The sequence below is a fragment of the Electrona antarctica genome, assembly GCF_951216825.1.
Source record: "Electrona antarctica genome assembly, chromosome: 19".
Taxonomy (NCBI): domain Eukaryota; kingdom Metazoa; phylum Chordata; class Actinopteri; order Myctophiformes; family Myctophidae; genus Electrona; species Electrona antarctica.
Genome location: NC_136800.1, coordinates 23,721,019 through 23,741,942, shown reverse-complemented (window position 1 = coordinate 23,741,942; position 20,924 = coordinate 23,721,019). Strand labels below are relative to the sequence as shown.

General features: G+C 44.7%; 1 protein-coding gene across 3 annotated transcripts in view; it reads right to left on the bottom strand.

The window, feature by feature from the left end:
- Positions 1 to 786: 786 nt before the first annotated feature.
- Positions 787 to 20,924, bottom strand: part of ythdc2 (YTH domain containing 2) — a 32,082-nt gene continuing 11,944 nt past the window's right edge. For all 3 annotated transcript variants that reach the window (XM_079488685.1, XM_079488684.1, XM_079488686.1), the window contains exons 14-32: positions 20,452 to 20,630; positions 19,330 to 19,429; positions 18,644 to 18,731; positions 17,812 to 17,892; positions 17,027 to 17,109; positions 16,760 to 16,865; positions 15,644 to 15,763; positions 15,401 to 15,482; positions 14,956 to 15,146; positions 14,611 to 14,737; positions 9,601 to 9,815; positions 9,179 to 9,374; positions 8,631 to 8,737; positions 7,816 to 7,935; positions 5,635 to 5,804; positions 4,676 to 4,829; positions 3,830 to 4,003; positions 2,876 to 3,064; positions 787 to 2,429 (exon numbers count right to left, since the gene is read on the bottom strand). In XM_079488685.1, the coding sequence (XP_079344811.1) occupies positions 2,292 to 2,429; positions 2,876 to 3,064; positions 3,830 to 4,003; positions 4,676 to 4,829; positions 5,635 to 5,804; positions 7,816 to 7,935; positions 8,631 to 8,737; positions 9,179 to 9,374; positions 9,601 to 9,815; positions 14,611 to 14,737; positions 14,956 to 15,146; positions 15,401 to 15,482; positions 15,644 to 15,763; positions 16,760 to 16,865; positions 17,027 to 17,109; positions 17,812 to 17,892; positions 18,644 to 18,731; positions 19,330 to 19,429; positions 20,452 to 20,630 (2,620 nt within the window). In that variant the 3' untranslated portion in view covers positions 787 to 2,291. The remainder of the gene's footprint in view (positions 2,430 to 2,875; positions 3,065 to 3,829; positions 4,004 to 4,675; positions 4,830 to 5,634; positions 5,805 to 7,815; positions 7,936 to 8,630; positions 8,738 to 9,178; positions 9,375 to 9,600; positions 9,816 to 14,610; positions 14,738 to 14,955; positions 15,147 to 15,400; positions 15,483 to 15,643; positions 15,764 to 16,759; positions 16,866 to 17,026; positions 17,110 to 17,811; positions 17,893 to 18,643; positions 18,732 to 19,329; positions 19,430 to 20,451; positions 20,631 to 20,924) is intronic.

The following is a 20,924-nucleotide window of genomic DNA, read 5'->3' as shown; positions in this document are numbered from 1 at the left end:
TGTGTGTGAGGAGAAATCAATTGGCATGATGACTAAAATGGGGAGAAAAAGCAGTAAAAATCACAAAAACATGACACAGTCATCTGCATGCAAATGTCTTCTATATCCTAACAATACATGTATCCTATGTGTGTGTGTGTGTGTGTGTGTAGCCGCACCATCAGTGGTGCTCAATTTATTTCATGTCAAGGACACCCTCAATTATACGTATTTTGTCCCTGACCCCCTCATCTCGAAATGTTTTGCTCCAGGCACCCCCAGAAGCAAAGATTTGAGTTAAAAATGTTGCCTGATGGAGGGGAAAGGAACTGGTCGGAGTAACATGTTCCTTCCACGTGCCATGTCTGGCCGGGGAAACTCCCCCGTCAGGTGAAAAGAAGCAGCTTGGACTCCTCATGCATAGAAGGAAGCATGAGGTCAGTCCACTGCCCCCCAGGTTGGCAGAGGAAGTGTAGCACCCAGGATTACATTAGAGAATTGACACTGGGTGGAAAAAAATGGGTTGCAAAATCGTGGAATAAAAAAAAAAATCACACCCGTGTGAACTGAGTGGTGTAAGGTCTTATATAGACTGATCAGCTGTGGTCTGACGTAATGTCTGACGTAATGAAATCACACCCGTGTGAACTGGGTGACCATAGCAACCATGCTCATTTTTTGGTACGAACAGACAGACAGACACGTAAACTAACAAAGCCAGTTGTAGGAGTGGTTTACACCACTCAAAAATAGCAGGCCTTGGGGCAAGAAAGAATGAACGGATTAAATTGTCACGTCAGTCTAAGATTCAGTGTTAAATTAACTTTATTATTCAAATAACAGCAGCAGAACAGCAGCGAAATTACAGAAATGTTTTTACAAAACAATGAGGAAAGAATTGTCACATTGGTCTAAATATACGAAGTTAAAATAAATGTATTATTACTCAAAAACATCACCAAACAGCAGCAAAAATACAAAAATAATATCAAAATATGAAACCCATGGAACTTGGATGCGCACGATTCTGAACATGAATAGAATATTAACACTGGCTCTCAGTGGTTCTCAAAGTGCGGTCCAGGGACCCCCAGGGGTCCTTAAGGGTGGCCCCAGCAAAACTAGTTAACACAGCTCCATCAGAATCAGTTTACCAAACGCAGATAAATCTGCTATTTGAAAATAGAAGCTATTTGAAAATTGGTGAGGTTGTAGATCTGCTACAAAAAAATTAAATAATATAATTTTGAAAGGTTTTGAATGTGTTTGACACATTTAAATGACACAAATCTTGCTTGGGAGGTTCTACTTTCTGATGGGGGGGTCCCGCAGTCAAATACATATTCATTTGGTTTGGTTTCAGAACCACTGCTGTATCGGACAATGTGAACGTAGGAACACAAACGGTCACCAAGACTTCCTGCATCTTCATTATGGAGCAATTTTAACATGAATGAAGAGGAGAGTAAACAAAACTCTGGATTGAGGGCCGTGTTCTGGTGTGTGGTTGGAGTAGATGGATATCTTTGCTGTCCAGTGAAAACAACATAACGGTTTCATTTGTATTATGAAAAAATAAATAAAAAATAAAAGATTTTAACGTAATAAAAATAGCCGATCTAGTACTAAAGCCACGCCACGCATGGCGAGGCGTTGTGTACTTTTGTAAGTAAAATGTACAAGCGTTGAGCTTGTACACCGGCTATGTTCTTCGTTATTTTTTTTTTTACATTTCCTGAAAAAGGAACAGTTCCGTATATACAAGGTTTCCACCCGACAGCAAACAAAATGGATGTCGTCGTCATGTACTGTGTAGTGTGACGTCTGACTGTAGAATCTGTGTGTTGTTGGGAGTGTTTTTTGTTGTACCGTAGTTGTAGTCAGTGGAAATGGACGTGGTTGTTTATTGTAGCATTTTCAGCGCAGATAGGTCTATTGGGACAGGGGATTCACTGTGGTGTTGTGTGGTTTGTGTTGCAGATGGGGGTCAAATAGGCTCTACGCACAGAAGACGTATTGGGGTCTCTAATTTCATGGACCGCCCATAACTCTGAGAGTGTACAAATGGAACCCCATTTGGAACTCTCCCAAATTCGAGACAAAATTTAGAAAGATTTAATTGAAATCAAATTGAGATCAGTGTTCCCACTAGCGAGCCAACATAAAATATAAGCACTCTGACTCTGTTTGACCAGGTGGAACACGGCCTTAATTAGCATAATTGGTAACACCCAATTCCATTCCAATGTGGCTGCTGTGCATAGAGCCTCTAGGGGAGACCTTGTGGTGTGCTGTGTTTGTATTGTAGATGATCAGTGGATCTTCAGAGCGGACAGGTCTTCAGGGAAAGTGGCTTCACTGTGTTGTGGGTTCACTCCGTCTGCGCCCTGGCCTCCGTACGCCTTCTCCCACAGCTGGAGCAGCTGAGAGCCAACCTGAGGCTCCAACTCCTAGACGAGACGGACAAAAAGGACAATGAGTCCGGCTTTGTCGAGTGTACAAACTCAATTGGCCTGTGTTTGGGGTAGGCAAGCCGAGCGGGAAGCAGGGAGGCTCTTACGACGTCCTCCCGGTGGGGGCTCCTCACTGGCAGGTGAGCCAGCAGGAATCAACAGAAGTGGCAATACACAGAAATGCATGTGGGGAGAAATCAATTGTCGGGATAAAAGAGAGTACAAAGCAAATATTATTAGTATTTTATTTAATACTTCATTACATGAACTGAAATGTAAATATGCCAGAGGTAAGAGCTGTTCACAACCAAGCGCTCCAACTGTTTGTTAAATGTTAATTTGGGGAGTCCTTGATATGAAAAAGTTTAAGAACTACCGGTGTAGAAGGCATTTTGTAGAATCGGCCCTCAGGTCTTAATGGGTTAAGTGCATCTCTCACTGACCTGTCCGTCACGGCTGAGCTGGACCCTCCTGTTGTCGTTCCAGGGGTTGAGCAGCTGCTGGGCGAATTGGAAGGGCAGGCTCTCCGTCCGGATCCACTCCACGCCGAACACCGCTCCCGGCCCCGAGGGGGAGGAGCTCCAGTCCTCACAGCGCTCCTCGCTGACCCCCGACGTCATGCGAGCGCAGCCCTGACGTAAACAACCCGTGAGAGAAACAAGCAGCCAGGTCAATAATATAGAGGCCAAATATGGTGACGTCAGTGTTCTCTGCTGTTTTCTACCGGTGAGGGGAGGGGAGGGGGGTAGGGGGCCGGGCGCTCAGATTGATGAACCAATAGGATCCACCGGCTGATTTCACCGCACCCGCCCCTCTAGACCAGAAATCACACTGGTTGTTGCACTGGCATACGAAACGCAACTCTTTTGAAGTGGGTGTCAAGGGTCATGGCCTGAAAAGGTTGAGAACCACTGTCCTATATGGCAGTGGTTCCCAAAGTGGGGTCCGGGGACACCCAGGGGTCCTTGAGGGAGTGCCAGGGGTCCCCAGCTAAATGATAGTTTGGAACCCTTATGGGTCTATAACTCTGAGAGTGTACAAATGGAACGGGTCCATTTGGTTCCATTTGTACACATTTGTACACTCTTTGTGCACTCTGAGTTAAATTAACATTGATTTTACAATATAAATTGGGGGTCCCAGAGATAGAAATGCCATTAAATGGCGGTCTGTAGCCTAATCCAGGTCAAACTGGGGGTCCTTGAAATTAAATGGGTTGAGAATCACTGCTAGAGCTGTAAAAATCTTCTTATGGGGGTCCCTGGCATATCGTTTCAAATGGGGGTCCGCGGGCTAATTAGTGTCAATTTGGGGGTCCTTGATATGAAAACGTTTGGGAACCCCTGCTATATGGGACCTTTTTTTAAACACAAAGAGAGTTGTATAGCGTGTGTCACCTGGAAGTGTACAGAGCCCTGCACAGAGAAGGCCAGGTAGACTGCGTGGCTGTGGACAAAGGCCGCGTTGAGTTTGAGTTGGTTGCTGCTGCTGGTGGACCAGACTCCTCTGTGCTGAGACGTCTCTATGTGACGCAGGCTGCCGCTCTTCATGACGAAGTAACGCACCGCAGACTGGCAAAGACACATATGCAAGGCACTGGTCATTTTGACAGCAAATTTATATGCAGTCTTATTAACCACTTGGACCTTCTATAGTTAGTAAAACTGACCATTATTTGGTTCAGTACTCGTGGCACTCGACTCTATTTCAACCACAGTGAGGCCCTTCCAATGTCTATCTTCTATTTGTTGGCAAATGTTCCCCCCAGAATAGGGATGCTGGGGTTAAAAACGCATACGTAAAACGGACTTTGATTTGGCGTGTTTTACTGTCCATGGTGCATCCACACAGTGTTCATGGGGATGTTCTAGGATCTAATAGATCAAAACTATAGATTCTATGTCTCTAAATCGATGCATTTTGTCTCAAAATAATTGCATTGTGCTCCAAAACTGGTGCTCCAATTGGTAGCTTTGTGAGCACGGAGCCGGATTTCTCCCCACTAATGTCCACTCTCATGCTCTGCACGGAAGAGTAAACTTCCATTTATTATTGTCAGCTATGTTGTCTATGTATTGATGTGGTACAGCATACCTGAAGTGGACTGTGAAGCATGATTTATACCTCGTCACACAACGGTGTCAAATGCCAAAAATGGTAGTTCTACAAGCTCCAACTTGTCATGTCATGTGGCCATCCCTATTGACAATACAATCTGCTGTGAATTGAACAGAATTGGATACCTTTCCAGAGGCGGGCGAGCGATCGGAGGTGTGTTTGGACTGCAGCAAGGCCTTGTCTCTGCTGGACTGCTTGGAGGCCGGGGACAGCTTGGTCTTTGAGGCTGGGGACAGCTTGGTCAGTGATAACCCTGAGGCTGGGGACAGCTTGGAGGGCCTGGGGAAGTAGACAGTTTTAATTGTTAAACGTTTAAGGAGTGTTTCCCAAGGCGTTTCAGCTTTAACTGGGTCAGGGTGGGAAAATAATGTTTTGATCCATTAAGGTCTTGTGTTTATGTGTCATACATGGTTGTGATGATTAAGGGCTGTACTTGAAACCATCATAAACATTTAGTGTATTTTAAACAAGCACCCATTTTCATGCAATTGGTACCCATTAATGCTCATTATAAGATGGAACCATTACTACCCATATCTACTCACTCAAGTTCTCAACAGGCCTGATAATTAAGGCCTGGCCATAACTGGGCCGACCTGAAAGCCTGAAAAAACATGATTAAAAAAAAGAAGTTCGCCAGGAGGCTGAGCCTGTCGCTCAAATGATAGCAGTGTGAGAGAACAGACTTACGGACATATAATAGTTAGCAAAATGGCAACTTCACATACAAAATATTTTCATTCATTATTTTGAATTACGTATTATTTTTTTCTGCGAACGCACAGCGAATTACTCTCTTATTATCAATGGTCCAGGGTGTGATCGTAGAACGACCTGATGAATATTCTGTGACTACTAAAAAGGTAAGTAAATACAAAGACAGCCTGGCACTGGGTGGTAATTTAGGTATTTAATCTGGCAGTGAGTTAAGAAAGGAATATCACTTACCCTACCTTTAAACAAATCAACATGCTTTAGTGATGACTTCAAGCAGTTCCACAGACCTAACTTTGTTTTTGTTCTAAAAAAAACACCCCGATTGAAGGCTGCAAAATAATATTTACCAGCATATCTATTACATTACCTGTGTGTGGGGCTGGACATGTCTGATCTGGGGGGTCCGGTGGTGTCCCGATGTGTGACGGGGGGTGATGACCGGCTGGTGTCCGTCTCACAGGGGTTGAGGGGTCGGGGACGCTGGCCGATGCCTGTGGGCTGCTGTATGCCTGCAGCCTGCTCCTCTGTCCCCAGGACCTGCATCGGTGACCGTACAACAGCATTGCCACGTTGTGAGAGAAATAAGCAACCAGGTCTATGAAAACAAGATAAGCGACTATAAATGGTAAATGGTGCATTTATATAGCGCCTTTATCCAAGGCGCTTTACATAGTGCATTACATTCACCCATTCACACACACATTCACACACCGATTGCGGCGGAACCATGCAAGGTACCAACCAGCACATCGGGAGCAATTTGGGGTTCAGTGTCTTGCCCAAGGACACTTCAACATGTATACAGGAGGAGCCGGGATTCGAACCGTCGACCCATGGATCATTGGACGACCTGCTCTACCTCCTGAGCCACAGTCGCCCCCTTTAAACATAGGCCACACTTTAAACATATATCCATAGGCTATTTGAAAATAGCTGATCTACAAGCTCACACTGATGCGGTGCGTTGTGAGCTTTTAGATTCACTAAATTATTTTGATTGAAAGGTTTTTAATACAAATAGTTCCAATGACATTGAAATGTACACATGCGGATGTAAGTATATGCTTATCGGTATTGCGAGGATGAGGGGGAACTTGAAGAAAACAAAACTCTCCCCCCCAAGGGGTACCTAGGCCCCCTCCAAGGGGTACCTAGGCCTAAAACGTTTGAGAACCCCTGCTCTATACTTAGTAAAGCAGACCTGAGTTGCACTGTACTCAGTGTGCTCTTTTTCAATCTCTTCTCCAAAAATGACCCCCCTGGGGTCATTTCAATGTCTACTCTGGCTTTTGTACTTTTGTGCAGTTTTTAAGTCACTTTAATTGACTTAATCTTTAGATGTAAATTTAGTTTAGTCAAGCAAGCTTTATACAATGCAGGGACACAGACCTGAAATGTTTGGTTGAGCACAACTCAAAGTATTGTTATTCCATCTACAATACTATGTCAAAATTATTCTATATTACTGTTAAAGCTGAAATCCATGCCTTTTTTTAAGTAAATACAATTGTATTTGAATTTTGAACTGATCTGTGTGATGTACTAGATTATGTTCATACAATACAAATACAATGCTAGCTATATTATAACAAATGCATGTACAGTGGTTGTAGTCGTCTCCCTGCTCTTCTATTGAGACATACAGAACATTGTGCGTGTGGTCAGGTGGGACACCTACTGGTTGATAAGATGTACTCAAATCAGCCTCAGCTCGCATGCTCTCCAATAGCTCAACAGGAACAGATATTGACTCTCGTATGGGTGAAACGGGTTCAATTCCCAGGCACGGAATTTGATAAATTAGTGACTGGAAATTTACACTGCAGTCTGGTTGAAAATATATGATCTGTTTTGATTCTATTAAAGAGTAATTATTTAGTACACAGAAGTCACTGTACAGGAGGTCTCCTTCTAACGCCAGAGCAACCCCAACCCTGTGGAATGCACTCCCCAAAACCCGGGATGCCCCCACCCTCCAAACCCACCTCTTTAGCATTGCTTTCCCCAGCTAACTCATTCCACTGTTTTAATTGATTTGATTCCTTAGTGTTTTTTCCCCCTAATAAAGTTGTTTTTATTTGTTGTCCCATGCCCGCCATGTAAAGCGTCTTTGAGTTCTCAGAAACATAGACATAGAAAGGCCTCTTCTGGCTCTGGGGCGAATGCTCTCAAGAGAGGGCAAGCTTGGTGCTGCAGAAGAGCGGATGTTCAGGTCCTGGAGAAGATGCACTGTGATTGGCTAGTAGTCACTTGAGTGGCAGCGTGGCGTAGCGTGCCTTCCGCACCTCCGCCCCAGAGTGTAAATTGTTCCACCTTCCACTATACTCAGAAAAGACTTGCGGCTAATTTAGCCAAGCCAATTTTTACTTCCAGTTCAAGGGTCGTGATTTTGTCTCCTTCAAATTAAAAGCTGGCTCTGAACAGTTGGCAACAGAAGAACAGGCAAAATAAATGTGGCAGTAAATTAGTTAAGGATCCCAAAACTACTAGTAATATAATTTAGCTTTGTTGTTCTCCAAATGAATAAAAGAAGGGAGATGTGACGTACAGTGACCAGGGCTTGGATGGTGGCTTCGTCCTGTTGGCTCCAGGGCTTCGACGGAAAACGGATCCTCCTCAGGAACATGCTGTGCCACTTCTGTCTCAGCTGGAACACCTGGGCTGCAATCTGATACAACACACACACCACACCACACCACACCACACCACACCACACCACACCACACCACACCACACCACACAATGGAATGTATTCACTGCCACTGACAATTCAATGCCATTTCAATCCAAGGCACGGCCTGTCATTGACATTATGACTTTCATCGTCATTTGGTTTTTCAGTCGTTACAAAAACAAAACCTGTGAGTGATCCTAGGACTTCCGAAGAAGAGTACACCCGGAAATAACACCATGTAAAAATCCTACCGGTCCGGCTAATGTTATATGAATTATAAAAAATAAATAAAAAATCTCTGCCTTCTCATTTCTTTCTGCGTTTTTGGTGAAAACAAGATATTAAACTGCCAATAACTAAAGTACGGTACATCGCAGTCAGTGACACACTGAGAATTTCGCCTTGAGGGTACCGAGGACATGTTAAATACCAATCCCAGTAGTGGTGGTGAAAGGGTTAATGTGGAGGTGTTTAAACAACTTCACCCCTCGATACTTAGTAAACTGAATCAGAGTTGGTCCTGTACTTGGACCACTTGTTTCCGTCTCCACCAAATGTCTTTCAAATAGCCGATCTACATGCTCACAACGCAGCACAACACGGCGCGTTGGGAGCGTTGGGAGCTATCAGCTATTTTTGGCTAATATACCCCCAAGTGGTAAATTGTAGTGATGATGGTATTCTCTCACCTCACTGTCCAGTTGGAAGTGAAGCCACTCGTCAATCTTCAGCTGAGCCAGATGAGCTACCGAACCCTCCTCCACCTCACTGTCACTGCTGTCATTCAGAGCATCATCTGATAAAAATAACATGCATATTATTATATGATTAGAATACATTAACCCATTAAAACCGTGAAAGCATCAACATATTTTTGAGGACCCTCCTATGCACAGCTTTGTGTATATGTTTGTACCACGGAATGTGATGATTTGATTGGCTGAGCAGTGAGCACGGAATGTGATGATGTATGATGATAAGAGCGCCCCTCACTTCACACAAGTGTGATTTTTCTTTTCCAGAAAGCTTTTAGGATTTAGAAAATGGTCCCTTTTTGGGGACTCTATCGTCTGACTTTTGACATTACGTCATATGGGACAATATTGACTTTTAATGTTTGTTTAGAGCACTTTAAACAAACAGAGTCTAATAATCTACTGCAAGTCAGTGACTTGTGAATAAAGTTACTGTAGTGGATATTGTCCTCTGAGATGTGGTGGAGCCTGGAAAACCGTACCTTTTGATACGGTGGGCTCCTGCAGAGCAGAAGCCGGGAGCCTGGCCGAGCCCCCGAATATGGTGACGGTGACAGGTGACACCATGGAGCAGCAGCGCACACTGGCTATCCTATGGGCTCGCGTCATCTCGTCATAGATTAGCCAATCAGTGGGCAGAGCCTGGACGGACGCCATCTGTCCATTGGCTGAGGGGGTCTGGGAAGAAGATATGAAGAAAATATGTTCATCCCCGTTCGTACAAAGTACAGCGTTTTTAATTTCCTCCTCTCCACGTGGACCCGGGGAGAACTAGCCATTAAAGTAGCCTTTAAATGACATTTACGTTTACAATCTTATTTCTTGTAATTCACAGTAGATACATGCAATATCTGCCCTCAATATGACAAAAAGTGTTCAGAGAGGAAAGCTGGGGCCAGCGTACCTTCTTATTGCCCTGCCCCTGTGGCTGGCAGAGCACGGAGGTGGGATGGAAGCGGACCTTCTTCTCCTTGTTGGAGGACAGGGTGCAGGTGTGTCTGTCCACGTGGATCAGGTTGGGGTACATGCCTGCCACCAGCGCTGCCTTCACCACCGACCAGTTATCAGAGTTCAGGTTCACGTCGCGGATGTCCCCAGCTCCGCGCGCACGCACAAAACCTGGGGAACACAACACGGGGGTGGTCAGGCAATGTCATTAGATGCAGAATAAAGAGCTATTTAACACATTCACTGCCATTGTCATGCCATCGTCATTTAAGGGTTAGATTGCGCTCTTCACCACCATAGCAGGAAATGAACCAGAAGTAAAAGGTCCATCTGCATCCGTGTCAATGCAAACTGATTTTTTTAAATGCATTTATCTAAAATTCTTTTCCCAGATCATTTATTCACGGCCCATAACAAAATCACAGATGATCGCGGTTACAAAATGTTTGTTTCGAGTGAAAGAAATTACGATCGCACGGCACTTTATACAGCTGTTGTTTTTTGGTTAAAACATATTTTTCTCTTTTCTTTTTGTTGTTAAAGTACAATCCCCCGCAGACGCTCCTAAATGGCTCCAGTTTGAATCCCAGGCAGTGAAGGGTAGCTCTCTTTCAGCTCTCCTGTTCTGAGTATCCAGTGCACCTATTGGGAGATAATTTTGTTCTGATAAACTCCATTAGAACTTTGAAATTTTGAATGTAAGGAAGGTACTTTCAGTTCCCGATCTGTCTGTACACTCTCCTATATGTTTTAATCACAACTTTATTCCATCTCAGACAGATGCAGCCTTTGTACATTGGAAGGACAAGGGCCTGATCAAATTTTCAGATTTACATATAAATAATCAATTTGCATCATTTACTGAGCTGAAAGAAGCATTTTCTCTCTCACATTCCCACTTTTTTCGTTATTTACAAGTAAGACATTTGGTTCAAAATCAATTCAATAATTTTCCAAATTTACCCCAGGACCACTGTTTATATGCGTTATTGAAACAACATCCCAATTCCAAACAACGTATCTCTAAATGTGTCTCACTGTTCTCCAAACTGTCTATTCCTTCAACAAACCATATCAAGGATCCACTCTGGTTCAGTCAATTCCAGATTGCAACTTGTTCAGTTTAAAGTCATCCATAGATTATATTACTCAAAGGTCAGATTGAACAAAATGTATCCGGCTGTTTCCGATATCTGTGACAGATGTAATATCTCCAAGGGCACACTGGGCCACACCTTCTGGTCTTGCCCAAAGATTGTCTCGTTTTGGCAAAATATTTTTGCATGGTACAGCAGAGTATAACTAGAAAAAGTGCCCTTCTGGGCACAGGTCTCCACCAGGAGGATAGGATTGTGTGTGATGTTTGGCAAAATGTTTAGGAGTAATATAAGTGTGTGTGTGTGTGTGTGTGTGTGTGTGTGTGTGTGACGTGACTTGGCCTGTTGTAGCGCCACCATGAGGCTGATTTGAAAACTGTCAAGTGGCATTTCTTCCTCAGCCTAGTAGTGGGAATAGGCATGCACAGTTTCACCGCAATCGGACGCTGCGTTGAGGAGTTGTGGCGATTTGTACAAAACTGGTACAAAACGGGCTACTCCTGAAAACTTTAGAAGCCAATCGTAGCCAATCAGGATGGATAATTATGAGAAATCAAACAAATCACATGATCACATGACTATGGAGAGCATGTGTACCGATGTGCGTGAAATTTGGATAAAATCTGAAGGAGTAATATTAGAAAATGTGTTTTACATATGTCAGCCTCCTGGTGGCGCTATAAAGAGCAGATGTGAAAAATTCCAGGCAAAGGTTTTTCCTTGGCCTCTAGGGAGTGTGCATACATGGTTTTACACAGATCGGTGCAGTTATAGGTAAAAACACAAATCGGCCAGTTATAGCGCCACCATGAGGCTGAGTTGAAAATATTCAAGTGGCATCTCTTCCTCGGCCTAGTGGGAATGTGCGTGCAAAATTTCACGGACATCACACCATGTGTTCATGATTTGCAGCATTTTGTTTGAAACGGAGCACTCCTGCGAACTTTGGAAGCCAATCTTAGCCAATCAGGATGGAGTCTGAAAAATCTGAAAGACCCGTTTTGTTGAATGGCTCTAGAGAGACTGTGTACCAATTTGCGTCATGTTTGGACAAAATCTGTAGGTGTACTGTCAAAACATTTGTTTTGCACAAAGCGGCCTCCTGGTGGCGCTATAACAGGCCAATGTGAAAACTTTGGGGCAGAGGTTCAGCTCTGGCATTCAGGGAGTGTGTGTGCAGAGTATGGCTGCGATCAAGCCAACGGTGCCAGAGATTAGCTGTTCACAGACGGACGGACACACGGACGGACGGACACACGGACACACGGACGGACGGACACACGGACGGACGGACGGAGTGCAAAACATACTCTCTCCCCATGCCTTCGGCCTGGTGGAGACAAATATTGTCCCTGATGCTCTAGTCTAGCTGACCTGTTCGGTTGCTCTGACGCCTCCCTCGCGCTGCCATACACTATACAGCAGACGCTCATGCTCGGTACATTAGTAGCCAAAATAATTGTTTTAACTGAGTGGAAGACACCCACTGTACCTTGTTTCACAAAATGGCTTGACACATGTGTATCATTGATACACTTGGACACTTCTTAGGAAGAAGCCCAACAAACCCACGGTGAGGCCTTTAGGAGGGCCATTCGGGCCTCAAGCGGAGCCTGCGGCACCACCAAGGGCAAGGTGGAGCCTGCGGAACTGTTGCGGCTCGAGAATCCGCAACAGTTCGATCAGTCCCTAATGGGACTGATCGAGGGTAGCTACTGGGACGTAAGTCGGGACTTGATCACCCCGGCTGGGTCACCTGAGTGAGGGGTATGATGTTGCGAGACCCGAAACCCCGATGACCTTGGGATACATCACTGAGGATACGTCCCAGGTGCATCCATGTATGTATGTATTTTGTTTAGTTATTCTATTTATAGTGACTCATAGGAATAGACTACGTGACAACCAGGAATAGTCTGGTGACCACCGGAGAGACGGGTGGCAGCCGGAAATTAGACGGCACCCGGGAGCAGTATGAGTTGGCGCCCCAGCCTGTGTCTTCCGTGAGGAAGAAGCCCAACAAACCCACGGTGAGGCCTTTAGGAGGGCCATTCGGGCCTCAAGCGGAGCCTGCGGCACCACCAAGGGCAAGGTGGAGCCCGCGGAACTGTTGCGGCTCGAGAATCCACCATTCCTGAATAAAGTGCCTGGTGCTGGGAGTCTGGTGCAACGCACAGGGCCTGACCTGGTGAGAGCAGGAGTGGACCTGGTGAGACGTAGGAGGGGCCCGGACAGGAGTCAACCCACAGAGCCTAGTCCTTCCACGCGCCAGAATGGTACCTCCCAGTCCCGGCAGAGTAGTTCAGGAGGAACGGATTGTGTGGCCCTGGTTTTTCCCTAATGGGACTGATCGAGGGTAGCTACTGGGACGTAAGTCGGGACTTGATCACCCCGGCTGGGTCACCTGAGTGAGGGGTATGATGTTGCGAGACCCGAAACCCCGATGACCTTGGGATACATCACTGAGGATACGTCCCAGGTGCATCCATGTATGTATGTATTTTGTTTAGTTATTCTATTTATAGTGACTCATAGGAATAGACTACGTGACAACCAGGAATAGTCTGGTGACCACCGGAGAGACGGGTGGCAGCCGGAAATTAGACGGCACCCGGGAGCAGTATGGGTTGGCGCCCCAGCCTGTGTCTTCCGTGAGGAAGAAGCCCAACAAACCCACGGTGAGGCCTTTAGGAGGGCCATTCGGGCCTCAAGCGGAGCCTGCGGCACCACCAAGGGCAAGGTGGAGCCTGCGGAACTGTTGCGGCTCGAGAATCCACCATTCCTGAATAAAGTGCCTGGTGCTGGGAGTCTGGTGCAACGCACAGGGCCTGACCTGGTGAGAGCAGGAGTGGACCTGGTGAGACGTAGGAGGGGCCCGGACAGGAGTCAACCCACAGAGCCTAGTCCTTCCACGCGCCAGAATGGTACCTCCCAGTCCCGGCAGAGTAGTTCAGGAGGAACGGATTGTGTGGCCCTGGTTTTTCCCTAATGGGACTGATCGAGGGTAGCTACTGGGACGTAAGTTGGGACTTGATCACCCCGGCTGGGTCACCTGAGTGAGGGGTATGATGTTGCGAGACCCGAAACCCCGATGACCTTGGGATACATCACTGAGGATACGTCCCAGGTGCATCCATGTATGTATGTATTTTGTTTAGGAGAGGCTGCGTTGCAACGGCCAGGACAGTCTAGCAACATTTGATTATATATGGGGCCCTATTACAGCTCACCTCGACTCCACTCTATAATTGCTGCTCTGTTTGCCCTGCCAATGAGCTCTTGTTAATGTTTCTGCTTTGTATAACTGCTGTGCTGCATGCCCTACTACTGTGCTCTTGTTAATGTTTAAAAATTGTTGTACTCAGAGACCATCACGATAGGTCCGTCACTCGTCAATTATACATTACATAGTCTAGTGTCATTGTTATGTATGTCTTGTTTGTCATGTCTATACAAAACCTAATAAAAACGTATATAATAAAAATAAAAATAAAAGTTAAAGTACGATATTATTCTGAAAGTAATCATTGTTGTTACTCAGTGATTGTTCAGTAACAGGGGTATCCCTGTCTGTCCAGCTCATCAATAAACAAAAAATACATTTCCAGGTGGGTTGCAAACTTTCAGCCAATCAGAAGCGAGTACCCATTATCAGCTTAATTTTTTATAGTGTTCCAGTTCCAATTTTGTCTGCTCATTTCTTTGTTTTCACTTCCAATTTCCCTTGTTTAATCAGTATCCTGTCTGAGTTCTCTCTCTGATTAGATAAAATTACTGAACAAATATCCGTTGATTAGTGATTACTATCAGAACATAGAGCTATGCACTTATTTGAAGTAGACTCATACCCTAAAGTACCCAGTACGTACCGATGGCTCTGAGCTGTCCCAGCAGCTGTGTCCTCATCCCAAAGATGATCTCCAGCGAGGCCTGGGACAAGAAGTTCTTCTCACAGAAGGAGCGCTCCCAGCCGTCATTGCAGGCCTTCTGCCATGCCTACAACACCACAAGATAAACGCAATGATTTACAATTTAGGTAGATACTCTTAACACTTGTATTTGGCCACGGACCCCCCATCTGAAAATGTTTGTGCTAGGGGACGTGTTTTGATGGAAAAGTGACTCATGTGCAATGCATAGTCTCTATAATATACCTGGAAGGCCCTCAGCAGAGCCATGTGCATACTCTATATACTGTAAAGTCCAGTGTGTACCTGGAAGGCCCTCAGCAGAGCCATGTGGTCACTGAAGGTGCCCGCGGTGAACCTCTTGCGGCAGAGCAGAGCCGCTCTCTTCTCGAAGGCCTGGGCGGGCAGCACGAAGGGGTCGCGGTGGGCCAGTGTGCAGGCGATGGTCAGGATGGGGTCCAGGCACTTCAGAACCACCCCACACAGCACCATCTTACCTAAGGGGGGTGGAAAAACGCTAGGTTTTACAAGTAGGAAGGAACCCAATCCAATTTGATGGGTACCAGGCACGCCAGAAAGAAATGAAGGAATCAAAACTGGAATCAATACAATTCTAATCATTTAAGGCAGTGGTTCTGTGGGTCGGGACCTCCTAACTATATTTTAAATTGGGCTTATGTGGTTACAAATTGTACTTAAATTACAATATCAGCCACCACTGAATCCTAATGCTATCCACCCCTGGTCTTACCCAGGTGGGGCTCCACGGGCAGGTCAGCCAGATGATAACCCAGCTCTGTGAGGTCCTCTGATGGCTCCATGGCATCTACCATCTGCAGTGGAGAGAGACAGAGAGAGAGAGAGAGACAGAGAGGTGGAGGGTGGTAATGGCAGCTGTAATGGGTGAATGCTGAAAATAGCTACACTCTCACAACGCGTGTTGTGAACTTTCAGATCGGCTATTTCCAAGGAAAGTAACTGTGGATGTCCCTACCTTGAGCATGTGCACAGCGTTCTTCACTATGTGGATGGGAGGTGGCTCTGGAGCTCTGGCCAGGAAGTCAGCGATGGGACAGTTGATTGGAGCCAGTAGTTTGGTGTGCAGACACAGCTCCTGTAACATAACACAATCAGTAGTTTGGTGTGCAGACACAGCTCCTGTAACATAACACAATCAGTAGTTTGGTGTTCAGACACAGCTCCTGTAACATTACAATCAGTAGTTTGGTGTTCAGACACAGCTCCTGTAAAATTACAATCAGTAGTTTGGTGTGCAGACACAGCTTGGATAAAGTACTCACCTTTTTTGCGTAAAGGAAAACCAAGGTTCATTTAGGTTGTTATTAGAGAAAGTAAAAGATGAGTATTCTTTTTTATTTTATTTTCTGCTTTCTTTAATTTTAGCGTAAAATGTAAGTGTAAGTTATAACTAGTTGGTCTCCCTGCTCTTCTATTGAGATTTACATTCTGTGGTCAGGTAGGACACCTACTGGCTGATGAGAGGTACTGCATTAAAATGCATTTCAGCCTCTACTCCAAGGAATACGCTTGTTTCCGCAGCTGTGCCGCAGCTGTGCGATACGAAATATTCCCTCTACTGCAGTAGTTTTCAACCAGTGGTCCGGGGACCACCAGTGGTCCTTGAGGGGGTTCTAAATGGTGGAGTTGGTAACCAAATGGACCTTTATATCTTTAACTTGTAAAAGGAAACCAAACAGACCCATAAAGTAAAGTTGTGATTTGTGAAGCACAACAGCATTTAATATCTTTCTGACCATAGTCAACCCCATCTTGGTTTCTATTCAGATATTATCCAATGCATCCGATCTAAGCCAGCCTACTCAATATCCGGTAATTTCCACACAAACGGAGATTGTTTCCGTATCCTCTGTAGACTGGCAAACAATCCATCGTTGATTAGCAATTGCTTTATCGCTAACTGTACAACGTACAAGTAACAAAGTTGGCTTTCCATGTTCATCAGATTTCCAAACTAGACTGTTTCCAGCTTGATTCGCTGCGTTCTGTGAATATGTTTTATTGTCACCTCGAAGTGACAAAACAAAATCACGGAACACAGCGAATCAGGCTGGAAACCTGTGTGTTGTACCTGTAGTGGCATCCTCAGCAGCTGTGGAACCTGGTACTCCTGCATGCTGTTGAAGCGCAGGCGGCTGAACATGTCGAAGCAGATCCCAGGCCTACACCTTCCGGCCCTAAAGGACATAGCAGTTACAGAATCACCTACCAGCCCTGAAGTACTATAGCTGCTTTTTTATGTAACAACATGTTCACGATTATGACAAAATAATTGTGATCACCTAAAGTAAATGCGACTATTATGTAACACTTGTGACAACCCTAGCTAGAAACTAACCTTCCCTTCCTCTGCAGAGCGCTGGCTTTAGAGATCCATCCCATCTTCAGCATGCTCACATGGTTGATGGCATCAAACGACTTCTACAAGAGTCACATACATAAGTTTTGTTTTAGATCAGCAATACTCAAATGTTTGAAATGCATTATTACACCTCAGACCCCCATTTCATACCACTTATTTTCCCCCTGTGGACACCCCAATCTACAGTACACAGTATTTATCTCTGAGAGTGCACAAATGGAACCGTAAGGGTCCATTGGTCCACTCTCAGAGTTAGGGTTCCATGTGTATACTCTCAGAGTTACAGACCTGTAAGGGTCCATTGGTTCCATGTGTACACTCTCAGAGTTACAGACCTGTAAGGGTCCATTGGTTCCATGTGTACACTCTCAGAGTTACAGACCTGTAAGGGTCCATTTGGTGTGTAAACTCCTAGAGCGGTTTACAATGTCTGTTAACCCAGTCCTGAGGCCGATACAAATGCCTTCTAAATCAGTAGTTCTCGACTGTTTTCAAGTCAAGCACCCCCACAATGTTATGTATTTGGCCATGGACGCCCATCCGAAAACTTTAGGGACACCCCGGGAGATTATATTTGTGTTGAAAAATTATTCAACATTTTTCAAAGATGTTCAAAAATAGGTGTATAAGAAGAACCACTGTTCTTCTTCATTGGAAAAACACATGCTATTGCTATTATACAGTATATATAGCTAAAAGCTAAAATGACACAGATGCTTTCCCTTTTTTAATGGGTTAAAGAGGACATTATAAAAAGGTACCTCTTTGACTTTCCCTGAGTCGATGACAAACACCACATCATTGATGGTGATGCTGGTCTCCGCGATGTTGGTGGACAGGATCTGAAACACAGTGTGGGAATTTTCACCTATGACATGCCCAATTATATTTTTAAGGGTATAATATTTTCCTCTGTATTGGGGAAATGAGTGAGCACAAAGCACCATAGTAAAATTGAAAGTAAATTCTTAAGTTTTGTGTGGTTGTTATAGTGGAAATAGACAATCTACAAGTTCTACAAATTATCTTGGGCACAAAGCGACTTGGGGGGTCTTTGAGATTGGTGGAGATTTATTTGGGGAGCAGGACAGAGGCTGAAAGTGTAGCAGTTGTCAAAGAAATCAGCAGAAGCAGGATGACAGGACAAGCCAGTGTGTTTCTGGGTAGATTATAAAAGTGTGTGTGCATAATGTTGTTTATATTAAGTGCCAATTGGTTAACCAGTGGTAATTAACATTGTTTAGGGTGTAACGTTTGTAGATTTCAGACTCTTATATCTCAACTTCTGGAAAAATAATTAACCTCTTAATTATATACTTCATTGTAGAGGTACGCGATTCACCAAATGTTTAGATTCAACATTTGTTGAATTCGTAATCACAAATTACTCAGGGCTCTTTCTTTCCAAAGAATGTACAATATAGCAGACATAGTTGATCTACAAGTTTACAACACGTCACAAAGTGAAATGATAGTCGCAAACAATTGCAATTATCTAAAATAATTGCAATTATCTAAAATAATTGCAATTATCTAAAATAATTGCGATTAGGTTATTATGTAATAATTGTGACAGGCCTGGATCTGACTCACTATTTTCCGGACTCCAGGAGGCGTGTTCCTCATGACCTTCTTCTGGTCCATAGTTTGCATGTTGGAGTGCAGGGTGAACACCTGAAACCTGAAAAACAGCAACACACCACATGCTGTTATTCAAACTACGACGTAATGTTGTAGACGAGTCCACCTAAAGCGAGTCCAAGTCAAGACCAAGTCTGAGGGAGGGTTGGGGGGGGGTGCTTCTGCGCCAAGACCGAGTGTGGGAGGTGGTTGAATCCCAGTCGAAACCAACGGGAGACGAGACCAAGTCGAGGCCTGTTTAGTTTTTTTTCTTCATTTGATATAGGTACAGAAAACACTGCGAGAGCAGGCAGGCGTGTCAGCTGCACTCCGTTACTTAACAAGATAGCTGTTTATAAGCTATCTTAGTTATAATGCTAATATAAATGGGATCCTCATAATATGGGTATAATACATTTATTTCATAGCATTGTAGTGACTCGAGTGGACTCGGTGGGGACAGACTCCTGAGTCCCTTAGTCCGAGTCAAATTACATGCTATGCCACACACGCACGGACGCACGCACGCACGCGCACGCGCACACGCACACGCACACGCACACGCACATATATATTCCGGAATCTCAATGTTGGATCCGGTTGCTGCAGTTCTGGATCCCAACCCTAGTTAGGGGTCCAGTGTCTTGCTGGGCATTTACCTGCGAGCGTATTCAGAGAATCTCGTGTCGTCACAGGAGGTGATGCGATCTTTGAGACCAACAATCTCCTCATATCCAGGCAAGAAGATCAGAACAGCACCTTCAGGGAAAGGAGAACAAGCCTTTTACTGCACTGTTCTAGAACCGTGGTCCTCAGAGTGGGGCACTGTTCTAAAACGTGGTCTTCAGAGTGGGGTCACTGTTCTAGAACCGTGGTCCTCAGAGTGGTGTCACTGTTCTAGAACCGTGGTCCTCAGAGTGAGGTCACTGTTCTAGAACCGTGGTCCTCAGAGTGGGGTCACTGTTCTAGAACCGTGGTCCTCAGAGTGGGGTCACTGTTCTAGAACCGTGGTCCTCAGAGTGGGGTCACTGTTCTAGAACCGTGGTCCTCAGAGTGGGGCACTGTTCTAGAACCGTGGTCCTCAGAGTGGGGTCACTGTTCTAGAACAGTGGTCCTCAGAGTGGGGTCACTGTTCTAGGGCCGTGGTCCTCAGAGTGGGGTCCAGGGACTCCCCAGCAAAATGAGTTAGAGGTAAAGTAAATGATATTCCTTTGTTAAAATAAGGGTTACATAACTATAAATTGTAGTACTAGTCATCGTTGCTATAGTGTTTGTTCAGTCACAGTGTTAAAGAGCTGGAGACACAGGGAGACACCTGTTACTGGGAAAACAAATATAATAAACATAATACTATGATTAAAATATGATTACTATCAGAACACGGTAGGCCTGTCACACTATTACATAATCACCTAATTGCAATTATTTGAGATAATCACACTTAGTTATGCATTATTGTCAAATGTTTCCATGTTGAAAAATGTCCATACATTTTCAAACATTTTTCAAACATAGCGGAAAGAGTTGATCTATAAGCTTACAACACGTCATAAAAGCTACACATTTGTACATTTTTTTGTAAGCTTTGTACATTTTCTGGAAAGAAAAAATATATATACAAAAATATTAATGTGTCAGTAATTTATTTTAATATTTTAGTTATTTGTCATATCTGCCCTGTGTAATTTGTGATTACGAAGCCTCAAAGGATAACATAAATGCAAATTGTAACACGTTAATCGTCAGCTTACAGTACAGTGCTTTAACCAAAAACAACTCACCGTCCTCAGAGGTGGTGCAGATGTTGTGCAGCAGATGCAGGACGAGGTCCAGGTCCACCTTGTCGTCATCAAAGCTGTGGTGGTAGGCCTCCAGCAGCTGCTGCTCCTCTGGGCTCAGCTCTGCACCGCCACGCTGCACCAGGGTGCTCTCATCCACATGACCGCTCTCCACCATGGAGCTGAGGGAGAGAGAGACAGAGAAAGAGACAGAAGCAGAAAGAGAGAGAGATTTTAAAGAGTTCTTTATTACGCACTGCCGGTTAATACAGACCATAACATGACCTCAACTACATGCATAACTTATATGCAAACAAACAAAAACAAAAAAAACACAGAAACACAACCAGTCTCCAAAACCAGATTAGAAAGAGAAGAGCAGTTCATCATCATCCCCAAACTGGACACTACTGTTCTGACTACACATACTGAACGTCATGTCCTAGAATGAGCGAATAGGGGAAGGGGATCAAGTC